Here is an 11,903-nt window from a genome sequence, read left to right as displayed (position 1 = left end):
TTCAGCAGTAATGTTAGATGGAGAGGTCAAAGAGGAGGTAGAGGAAAGGCATCTGAAAGCGTTTCAAATGGCTGAAATCAAGTGAACCGAGAGGGAGGCGGGAAAGGGAGCAGAGGCTTCTAAGACTGGAGAGAGTTCTTACTTGCCATTTTAACAGCTGACATTGTTTCACAAATCTAAAGAGCCAAAACACAGTTTCCTTACTAGGAAGAAATCCATGCAAACCCAGCAGAAAGAGGCGTTTGACTGAAGATTAATGAAGGCCACAGAGACAGCCCCTTCTGTCTGGTTTCTCATGCTTTCTTTTAGACGCCTTTCTGTGCTCACTGTTAAAAGGTGGACAAAGAGCCTTGTCTGGAGCAACAGAGCGGAGAAGTAACTTCTGTCTTGCGTGTCTCAGAATTAGACAGAATGAAACACCTGCAGCGGAGAATATGCTGTTCTTGTGCATATTCTTTAAAAAGACTGATTTCATTTCTTGAACTGCAACTGCTGCAAAGACATACAGAGTCAAACAGGAACACAGACTTCAGACTTGGACAAGTGTGACTGTTGATCTTTTCCTGATGCCCCTGATACGCCTAGTCTTTGGGACACTGTTAGTTTGCAGGTATTGCAATCATTATGGTCTGTGCAGTTTTTCATCCTAATTTGGATACTGTTGATCATCTTAGGAGAACACTGTGATAATAATAAACCCATGTGCAACTTTTTTCAAGTAACGAGTAAAGTAAGGGATTACTATTGCAAAAACGGTAATTAGATTACCATTACTTTCCCGTAAGCACGCTGCGTTACTAAAACCGTGATTTTTTTGCGAGAATGTCTCATGACAATGACGTAAGCGAGTGCGACGTTCGTGACAACAGCTGTGTGCAGATCAACAATGGATAATATATCGAGTGCGGGAGAGAGTATGAGCATGCAGCGTTTAAAGCGTGGAATTATTGACCTTACTTTGAGTTTGATTCCATAAAAAGTGACAAAAACATTAGTGTCTGTTGTGCGTGGGAAGAAAACTTCTTTTTACAGCTTCCAACTTCCAACTTCCAAGCAAGCACCGAGTGCGCTACCATGTAATGGGAAACTCACAGAGAAACTCACGGATTCTTCAATTGACCGCTGCGGCTCACCTGCACCAGGACAAACCTCGCCTACCCCACTCCTGCTTTACAGGTGAAAATAGAGCAACAGGACCGCTAGTCTTTGACTTTATTTATTTTCTGCTGTGTTTTACTTGCATCTATTTGAAAGAGTGAGTGTAAACACAAAAAAAAGATATTTTATGTGCTGGAATGTGCAGAAAATAGGTTTAAATGTTAAACAAATGTCTTCCAGTCAGAGAATGTTGCATATAATTAAATTTTTGCTTGATGCATAAAGTTAAAAGATTAAAACTAATAAAACAAGTTTTAAAAAGAGACTTTTCCATTTGATTACATTTTGTATGATGGATTATGCAGAAAAAGTAGAATTGGGCTGAAAGATCTATCGCTTTATTACCTATTCAGGTTGTAAATCGTGTTTTTAAAAAGTAACAAAGTAACAAAGTAATTAATTACTTTTGAAAATAAGTAATCAGTAAAGTAACGGGATTACCTTTTTGGGGAATTACTTTTTGATTCTGATTACTTTTTTCAAGTAACTTGACCAACACTGCCCATGTGATTGACCAGACTGCCTAAACCCGACAGTTGCTGCAGGTTATTGAGGCTCCACCAGCTGAATGTTGGTCTAAATGAATCTCTTTTGGTCAGCATCCCAGCACTCCATTGCCAGAGCCAAAATTTGAATAACAAGTGTTCAGGAATGGCCAACTGTTTAGTGGCCTCTCAAGGTCAATGGAGAACAATGGAGGCTGTTTGTCTGGTGAACACCCGGCTCACACTCGGGCGAATTCAAATCGCTTCACTTTGAAAAAGAAAGAAATTTAAAGAGGGGAAAAATAAGCGTGATTTCAGTGTGGTGAACAGCATCCTTTTATTAGCCGATGAGTCACAGCATTGTGGGGATGATGCACTTTTTCTCCAGGTGCAGTCTCTGAAACACACCTTTCTTCGTGACCAGCTGCAATTTTTGTTTTACTTGGGTCAAACGTTCACTTTCATGATCTGTGAAAGGACAAGCTGCACTCAAGCACGCACGCCCCGTTGCTGCATCACAGGCTGAACGCTGGATTCACGGACCTCCCACGAGGCGTGGCCAAGTGTCGAAGCTTATATATTTTCCTCGTGAACGTTCGCTCCTGTATTCTACAGCTATGCAGCGCTATTGAGTTGATGTTTGTCCTTTTGCGTTTCATTGAGGAAAAAAATTACCATATGGACTTTGCATTGGGAGTTCGTTTAGGCGCTTCATAGGTTTTAGTCGTATTTAGGTTTAATCATGTTGAAAAATAATGGAAAGAAGACCGCAATCTCAGTAGCCTGCACAGCATGTCTCTGCCTGCTGCTGCTGCTCCTGGTTGCTGTGCAGCATCACCGGGTGCAGGTGAGCGAGGTGACGAGCGAACGGGACATCGGTACGCGCGCTCTGCTCCAAGATGCCACGCCGGGGGAAGGGGAGAGCGCACCGCCCGAGAGCGCACGGGATAAGAAAGGATTCTCCGCTTACTTCACCAAACTGACCCGGGGACGGAGGGAGGTGGAGAAGCCCGCACGCTCGTTCGCGGACCCCCCTCCAGCTGAGAACATCAGCGCGGATGACATCTTCATCGCAGTGAAGACCACCAAGAAGTTCCACCAGTCCCGGCTGAGTCTGCTTCTGGAGACATGGATCTCCAGAAACGTGCAACAGGTAAATGGGAAAAGTGTAGCATGGAACATTTTCAGCTCGTTATCAAAACACTGCGCGTGCACAATCCGAAAGTTAAAGATTTCAGTGACTTACTTTGTAGATTCTGTCATTGTTACTGAGCCCGCGCTGCATAGTTGTAACAATAATCCAGTGTACGAATGCAGGTGAAGATGATGTTTCATCGCTGTTCACGGTGCTTTATTGTTCCCCTTGTCACCAGATGACATACTGAAACGGCCACACTGTTCACCATGCTGAATTCCCTCTGCTCTGTCACTTTTTATTTTCCCCTGAGTGATGTCCCTGAGAACGGAGGGAGCAGTTTCAGAACTCCCTCTTCTCCCCTTTTCTCAACCCCCCTCTCTCCCCTCTCTCTATTATCCCCCCTCTTTTGAGGTGTCCCTGTGAATGTCCCCGGTGCAATGGATGCTTCACAGCCACCGACTCCAACGCTGTCCCCCTTCCAGGGCTAACAAAGCTTCTTTCTGAAGGGGGAAGAAAAGCTTTCCCAGCCCCTTGTCTCCCCTCTCTCCATGGGAACGTGGGAGCTGAGTCTGGGTCAAGCTTAGTGGAGGGATGGGAACGCGGGGGCTTCGTTTAGGGGATGCCTGGGACAAAAGGGTGCATCTATAGGCTTGCTTATGCTGGGAAAGAGCACGCTGAGTATGAAAATGTGTCCTTGAAAACCAAGCTCCTTTAGAGGGTGCACAAAGACAAGGCTGAGGAAACAGTAGCTAGTCAAAGTGATTTTATCCTACACCTCACATGCGCTTTTGCAGAAGTCGTTGTAATTTGTTTCGGCTACAGTCACATAAAGGTTTTCTTTTTATTCCAAGCAGCAATAAAGTTGAAGGGGATCTGTTTGCCAGGGTTTCAATTAATAATAGACTGTCACAATCACTGTGTGAAAAGGAGTAATGATTAGATGGAGTAGATCAAACCATGATCTGCAACAGCTGCTTACATGGGAACAGCTTCTGCTAATTGTTTGCAATTACTGCAGTGGATGATGTTAGTTAACCCATTTAAAACAGAATTATCAGCAGGGCTGAGAGGCAGGCAGCTGGTAGGTGGCTGCATGGACAAAAAGGACAGACTGAGCACCACAATGCATGAAGGAGTTCCTGGAGAAGGGGTGCCAGGTGGTCAGGGGAGACAGCACAATGGAAGGCCTTAATGCCAGCCATATGATGTTCCGAGTTCCCACCATGTACATATGGCCATCCTCTGTGATCAGATTTGATTCTCATGCTCAGCTGATGGACATCTGTGGAGTTTGCATCAATGTTAGAGTATCAGACAAAAAGTATTATTTCTGTATAAGCAAGTATGTTTCTGCAGGCTTTTACACTTGCTTGCTTCTCACATCTGCTCAGTATGTGATCTGGTGGTGTTTCTGTGAGAACAGGGAAGGTAGATTATCTCTGTGATAGGTTTGTTGACACAATAGTGCTTGTGGCCTTCTTTGAGCGCATACATAGCATAAATAACACTTTTGTAAATCCAGCTTGTTTCGGTCTTTATGCACATTGTTAATAAATGCTTTTGGGGAAAAAAACCACTCAGTAGCTGGGACTTTACGTTTAAAGTTTAATTCCTAACCATCCTCTTTACTTTCTCTCTTTCCGGAGTTCATTTGGAAATCTGGCACATATGAGTGTTTTTTTTTTTTTTTTTCTTTCAGTGTGCAAAATTATTTCTAGTGTCTGGACAGCTGGCACTGACATCTTCACGGTGGTGTGCCATGCATTCCTCTCTTAAGAGTCTGATAATTAGCCAGCCGTCCAACAATGAGATCTTTTAGCATTTAGAGAAAAAAACCCCACTTGGAGCTGCAGTTCAGTTATTCAAATGGCTTCAGTGTAAAGAAATAAAATACAAGCGGTCAGAAAGTGGGTGGATGTCATTAAGGAGGAAATCCTGCTGTTAATCTGCAACTTCTGATTTGGAAATCGACAAATGCATGCGTTTTATGCCATCAACTTATCTTTTACTGCATCCCCGATGAAACAATTCTAATCCTGTGTGATGTCTGCCAAATTATTAGTCTGCACAAAAAGTGCTGAAATGCTTTGAAAAGCTGGGACAAAAAGGGGAAGGAATCGGGGTGGAGGTGGATGATGGAAAAGAAGGGAGCCCAGTGGCCTTCCTTCCTGTGGAGCTGGAGGCAGCCAGCCAGGCACCACGTTCAGCTCAGACAGGGCCGTGCCAGACCTTCCTGTGATCAGGAGCGCAGCGCCGCTCTTCTCCTCACCTCTTGCCCTCTCGCCTCTTATCTCTGCTCCACACAGGACCATCTCTTTTCTCTCTCGTGCATTCTTTTTGTTTGAATTAGTATTCCATGAAAGTAGCTCTTTTAAGTTTTCAGTGAAGGAACAATGACTAAGGAAAAAACTTCACTGGGAGATTTCTCTTTAGTTAACTCCTGCAGCTGTATGCAAATGCTGGCAAACGCTTCACCCAGTGGAGACTTAACCCAGCATGAAAACTCACAGCATTGTTCTATTCAAGAGGCTCTGGCTGTGTGTGTGGGGGAGACGACAGGGGGTGAAAAGGGGGTGATTGGCCACACACGGTTTTTGATTTACTAATCAGCAGTGAGAATCCCACCACCGCTCCTCCATCCACCCTCCTCCTCTTTCTGTCAGTACCCAGGCAGCTCTGGCAGCTGCCTCAGTGATTAGGCTGTCTATTGAACGAGCTTTAAAGCAAACAGCGCCAGCCTCTGATCCCTTCACCAGCGAAACCACCACTGTTCCCTAAACAAATACAGGCTCATGGCTTCAGCGTTGAGCAACATCTGCTCAGAATTTGTTCCACAAACTGCTTGAGCAGCCTCGCTTTGTGTTGGGGGGGAAAACAAAAACTAAACTGGAGCAACCGATGTTTCATTTAATTCGAGTAAAGTCAGCGGCCTGCTTATAGATGCACATCACAGATTGCAGTTGCTCAGCAGCAGGGCGATGGTGGTGAACGTGCAGGCATTAGAGCTCTAATCTGTTAGTGAGGGTTAAGGGAGCATGACCTGGCATGTAGAGACACGTGGCGTAGATAGGGTAGCGTGGTGTTCGGCAGGTGCTGCCTCACCTGAGGTGAAGAGTAAACAGACTACTGGCGGTTACAAAGCCTGAGGCCGGCCGCCTTTTCATCACCACTATTCAGCAGCTCGCACCTGCTCTGTGTGAGTTGTCATAAAGAGAAGTCTAATCTCTTCCCGCTTCTTTTAAGTGTGTTCCTGTAAGGTGCCCTTTGTTCTTTACTCCTTTTATGACTAATTGCTACATTTAACAAGTGCCTGCAGTCTGGTGGGTTTAATTCTTCTAACGTTTTTGAATCTGTCAGTCACACAGATGCGAAGACAAAGAGACAGACATTTTTTTTCATGCTGCTGTTTTTATCAGCGTTAATCATTTTGAAGCTCGGCAGCAGGTCCAGCAGAGCGACGAGGCTCAGCCACGGGATGTGATACATGAACGGGGTGTGTGTGTGGGAGGCGGACAGTCTGCCTCCTCCTTTGTTGTTTGTCTGGGATGCTTCGGGCCGGCTGCATAGTTGCCATGGTGAGAGTAAAACGCAGGACAAAAGGCCTTTATTAGAGCAGGAGGCTGTTTAACTCAATGCGTTTTCCACTGCATAAAAGCAACGCTGATTGATGCTAATCACACCAGCTGGATGTGACGGAGAGAGACTTTGAACACACTGTTGAATAAGACCGTGTGGCCACTTCACATGATCAGCCAGAGTAGCTATAATTTTGTGGTTCTGAAGGCCAAGTCTCCTTATCTGTGATTTCCCTTGTTTGTTTACAGACGTACATCTTCACAGATGGAGAAGATGATGAGCTGAAGAAGAAAATCGGTAAGTTTTACGAGGGAGCTTTCAAGTTGCCAACAAAGATGCATTTTGTTTGAGAAAGGCACCATCAATGAGAAACCGAATCCCATTTTAAAAGCCATAAAAAATTTTGCTCTGAGCTTCTTGCCTCTGTGAAAGATGACTTTGAAATACACAGATGCTTCTTTGATGATGCCATGCCTCATGTTTTAAGCCATAACTCCGTTTCTTTCATGACCGCCACAGGGAGTCATGCAATTAACACCAACTGCTCTGCGGCACACAGCCGACAAGCTCTGTCTTGCAAGATGGCGGTGGAATATGACAAGTTCATCGAGTCGGGGAAAAAGTAAGCATCGCTTTAGAAAACGCTCACTTGCGCATTAGAGGAGAATGTCTTTGATCTAATAACTGTTCTGTTTTGCAGGTGGTTCTGTCACGTAGATGATGACAATTACGTGAATGTTCAGGCCCTGGTGAAGCACCTGTCCCAGTACCCCCACACCCAGGACATGTACCTCGGCAAACCCAGTCTGGACCGGCCAATAGAGGCCACAGAGAGGCTGGGCGACAATAAGATGGTATGCTGAAGATTGTTGTTGATATCGCAGTATATATTTCAATGGTGACTCGCCAGATGGTAGCATTAATAACCTTTTCGTTCTCCTTTTATAGAAACCAGTGAATTTCTGGTTTGCAACAGGAGGAGCAGGTTTCTGTGTGAGTCGGGGTCTGGCGCTGAAGATGAGCCCATGGGCCAGGTAAGATATTTATAATTATACTGCACTAAGATTGCATTTGCCTTGTAGTGAACACATAAACTACAAAACCCCCCAAACGTCCTCAATAGTCCAATAGATCCAATGGATTACTACATTTGGAATAGTACATTTCTAAGCTAAAGCCCAATAAAGGCAAGAAGTAGTGCCCCAAATCCCCACCCACACCACAATGCCAACCTTGGGCGTGTCTTTGCTTGGATCTATAACCAGCTTGCAACACCCAGAGACTCTAGAACTGCCATTATAAGGCAGTAGGTGCAAGGCTTTAGGTGTTTCAGAGGCGTGTTACAATTTCAAAGCGACTTACTGTCAGTAGAAAGGATTCGTACAGCAGAGCAGAGTACACTGGCACTGACCAGGTGACTTCTTATTTTTCAGTGGCGGTCACTTCATGAACACAGCCGAGAAGATCCGTCTTCCGGACGACTGCACCATCGGCTACATCATCGAGTCGGTTCTGGGGGTCCCCCTGACCCGCAGCAACCTGTTCCACTCCCACCTGGAAAACCTGCAACAGGTGTCCAGATCTGAGATTCACAAGCAGGTGAGAGGCTTATAGGACATGCTGCATCCTTGAGAAAAGGACAAATCCGAGTGAATGTGGTGTTCACGTTTTTGCTCTTCTTTTTTTTTTCAGATCACTCTAAGTTATGGGATGTTTGAAAACAAGAGCAATATCATCAATTTGAAAGGAGCGTTTCCAGTAGAGGAGGATCCATCAAGGTGAGGGGCTGTTGCACTTAATTATAAGACGTATTAATTTAAGCACATTTTCAACATAGATCTAAGTCTTTTTCTTGTCTTCCAGGTTCAAGTCTGTGCACTGTCTCCTGTACCCAGACACCCCGTGGTGTCCTCCCCAGGTTCCCTATTAGGGCGACCGCTCCTTTCTCATCCTCGTCTCTGTCTTGCCTCGGTATCTGAAAGGCTCGTGGAGACCAGTGTTTGGTATTAGACCATGTGGCTGCTGTATTCTTGCTGCAGTGGTGCATGGTTTTTAATAGTTTTACTGGGCTGCTGTGCGGCCCGCCTCGGGACTCTTCCTTCCTCTCTGGAGCCAGAGCCTCATCCCGTATTACGGGTTACGGTCGGAGGACTTCAGCTCTGCAGGAAGTAGCTTTCATCGTTAAGCTTTGCAGGCAATCAGTTGAGCTTTGTGATGTACATGTTGCTTGTAAATGTATCTGCTATTCTCATAGAATGTATTGTCTTATATTTGAGCCTTTTGCCAGCTTTACATTAACACCTTTTTTTTTGCTTTTTAAAATGCAGAGCCCTTCAAGTCTATGTTTGTAGGCTTTGGGCTTTTTTTCTCATTTAATTGGCTTTTTTTGTGTATTTCTTTTGTATCAAATGACTCCGGACATTTGCTCTAATATGAAGATGTTGTTGTGCTTTTAAGTTAACAGTGTTATATTCCCCATAACCTGAGCTGGCAGTTGGCAGATTCCCAAACGCATCCTTTGGCGATCCAATCTGATGTGTATCAGGACAAAGCACTTTTCCCTTCCTCATAGTTTTGTTTTTACTTCACGAACTTACCTAGTTTACGTCCTCTAATGATATACTTCAGATTTGTAGCCAAACTAACAGAAAAAACAAAAATAACCCCTCAAAATCTCAACATTTGCTCCTTTTGATGTATTTAATAACACTCCTTGCATTAGTTACAATCAAGGAAAAGTAATGAGTGGTAGAGATTTTGCTTTGGGGTTATAGTCACCTTTGCTTTGCTTTGCTTTGACAAGTCTTTTTTTTTTTTTTTTTTAATATTGCACAGCTGTGTTTCAAATGGGCTGATGTTTGCTCCTCACCTCTGAAAGGTACAACAGAGCTGAATTACCGTCTTTTTAGTTTGGATGATTCCCATTCGAAGAAGAAAAGCAAGAGCAGTTTGAATCAGTAGCACAGAAAAGGAGAACCAGATGGGTAAACTGAGCCACAGTCTATAATAGTTTGCACAAAAGACTGTTGAGCCTCTGTGTTGTTGTCAATATGAATGTTCCTTATTTACACATAACATCAGCTGGTTACTGTTGAGGCCTGCGAGGTGAAAGCGACATCAGCGTTTCCTCATGGAGGTGTCTGTGTTCCCTCTGTGTCATTTCTCACCCATATTGGGTTACGCTATACATCTTGATTACAGTATTGTGTACTGTGCCTTTGTTTAAATGAGTAGGGATTGTCTATGCTTAGAATGTAATTTCCCCCTTTGTGGTTTACATACACTTAATGACCTGTATTTTTTTTTTTTTTTTTTTTGGGACTGCTTTAAACTGTGCTAAATGACTGTGGTGTTTTATTCTCCAGTATCTGGAGGGTTTGACCAGTTCATTCCCAATAACTGGCTCCTCAGGGATTATGAGCTGATCCTGGTATTAACTACCATGGGACCCACGGTGGGACCTAAAACTCTGAATAAAAATGCATAACCACTGAGAAACGTTCCATTTTTTGGTAATGTTTTTATTTGACTGTCTTGCAAGCTTAAGATGTTACACTTAATGCTCACATTAATCCTAGTTGTAGTACTTGGTGCTTTATGGACACTTGAACTTAAATCACACATTAAATCTGGTAACAAAACTGTCACTCGTGAACTCTGGACAACAATGGGAGATTCAAAGTTTTGTTTTTTTCCACAGTTGTCCTTTCTCGGGAGTAGCAGACAACAAAAGACAGCCTGTTTCAGATGACATATCAGTACAGGAAATAGTTTGATTTAGGTGTGGAAACGGCTTTAGTAGAATCTGCAAGACACAGGACGATGATGATTTTCACGTTGCTGCATTTAGATATCAAACAGACTTTGTACAAACAGCCTGGCAGGTTAAAGACCTGTGACTATGCTAAAGACTGGTCTATATGAGTATTTCAGTTTTACTTTATAGCTGAGGCTTACTTTTAATTCCTCTGTGTGGATTTGATAGCTGTAGTACACATGACTTTACAATGAAAGAAAATGACCCTTTCAGCATGAATTGTAGTGGTTACGCTCATGATACACATCCCCTCTACATTCAGAGATGGCTTTTCATAATCCAATATTCAACAAATATTACTATGATGAAAGAAGCAGCCGGAGGCCCAGGTGTAGACATGCTTAGATTGGTCCAGGTTTTCTCAGCCCTCCCTGCACTTATTCGTGCTGTTATAGGGTAAGAGGAAGGGTACTTCCTTACTTCTGGCTGCCATACATAAAGACAACCATTGACATCTACAAACAATTTAGATTCCCCAACTAACCTAAAACCACATGTTCTTAGACTGTGGGAAGAAACCAGAGTACCAAGTGAGAATCTACACAGGCACGAGGAGAATGTGCAAACTAGACACAGGAGCGTCCCACGCACTGAATTAATCACAAATAACAGCAAAAATAAAACAAAACTAACACTAAACTCTATAAATCAAAGAATAACCAATGCTCAGTCATTCCAGTTATCACAGGAATGATAATGAACATCAAAACAGGAATCAGAGCCTAACCATCATCAAATCTAAGAGAACAACAAGACCAAACAGAAACCACGTAATTAAAGCACTCCATCCATCGCTTCCGCTTATCCTTTGCAGGGTCGCGGGGGGCGCTGGAGCCAATCCCAGCTGTCGAGAGGCGGGGTACACCCTGGACAGGTCGCCAGTCTGTCGCAGGGCCAAACAACCATTCGCGCTCACATTCACTCGCACATTCACACCTAGTGGCAATTTGGATTTTCCAATTAACCTATCCCCACAAGCTGCATGTCTTTGGACGGTGGGAGGAAGCCGGAGTACCCGGAGGGAACCCACACAAACACGGGGAGAACATGCAAACTCCACACAGAAAGACCCCGGCCTGATGGTGGAATTGAACTCAGGACCTTCTTGCTGTGCGGCAACAGTGCTAACCACCGTGCCACCGTATTTGAACACTCAGTGTGCTTTCAGTATTAGGTAGTAGGGTTCAGTATTTTGCCCAAGGATACTTTGATACGCAGACTAGAAGTGCCAGATTTTAAACTGCTGACCTTTTAACAAGCCACTCCACCTTCTGTGCTACAGCCACCCTGGTTAATATATAAAAAAAAAAAAGAGTCCAAAGAAATTTAAAACCGCACACACAACAAATTCTTGATTGTTGTGTCAGTTTATATGTTTATTTATCAGTGGAGGTGGTTGTTAGATTCACTGTTATGACATTTAAGGGAAATGATATGTTTTTGTGTGCTGCTATAACAAGATGTGATATGACCCGTGGATAGATTAAATGTACAGGAGTGGACTTTTTCATGCTGGGCTCAAAATAAGCCACTTACTGGTGGGTCACACTTTCCGCCCTGTGAAATATATTTAATAATGTTTTTGTGTATCAACACTATCAGCTTTGTCTGTAATGGACTCTTTTTACACTGAAGTGTTGCTATTTTTATCTAGTTTTTATTTTCCACCACTTGTTATGACGGACGGCAATTCAGTGTCTTCCCACAAGGGATTTAACATGTCAAAGGA

At 43.8% G+C, this 11,903-nt stretch overlaps 1 protein-coding gene across 1 annotated transcript; it reads left to right on the top strand.

Moving 5' to 3' along the window:
- The first annotated feature begins 2,239 nt into the window (after window positions 1-2,239).
- On the top strand, window positions 2,240-9,654 carry lfng (LFNG O-fucosylpeptide 3-beta-N-acetylglucosaminyltransferase). Its single transcript, XM_006798198.3, has 8 exons — window positions 2,240-2,796; window positions 6,606-6,654; window positions 6,877-6,979; window positions 7,058-7,211; window positions 7,306-7,391; window positions 7,791-7,956; window positions 8,050-8,135; window positions 8,221-9,654. Exons 1-8 carry the CDS (start codon window positions 2,386-2,388, stop codon window positions 8,285-8,287), a joined length of 1,122 nt encoding a protein of 373 aa, XP_006798261.2. The 5' UTR covers window positions 2,240-2,385; the 3' UTR covers window positions 8,288-9,654.
- Window positions 9,655-11,903: the final 2,249 nt, after the last annotated feature.

This window comes from Neolamprologus brichardi, chromosome 4 (assembly GCF_056152115.1).
Source record: "Neolamprologus brichardi isolate AB-2024 chromosome 4, ASM5615211v1, whole genome shotgun sequence".
Lineage (NCBI taxonomy): Eukaryota > Metazoa > Chordata > Actinopteri > Cichliformes > Cichlidae > Neolamprologus > Neolamprologus brichardi.
Note: the sequence above shows the minus strand (reverse complement) of the source record. Positions and strands in the feature narration are given on the sequence as shown.

What these genes read in the sequence shown, in the direction of transcription:
- lfng (XM_006798198.3), top strand. Translation starts at nt 2,386, where the DNA reads ATGTTGAAAAATAATGGAAAGAAGACCGCAATCTCAGTAGCCTGCACA. An exon ending in GATCTGAGATTCACAAGCAG is followed by an intron (nt 7,957 to 8,049) that starts GTGAGAGGCTTA and finishes TTTTTTTTTCAG; the next exon opens with ATCACTCTAAGTTATGGGAT. An exon ending in GTAGAGGAGGATCCATCAAG is followed by an intron (nt 8,136 to 8,220) that starts GTGAGGGGCTGT and finishes CTTGTCTTCCAG; the next exon opens with GTTCAAGTCTGTGCACTGTC.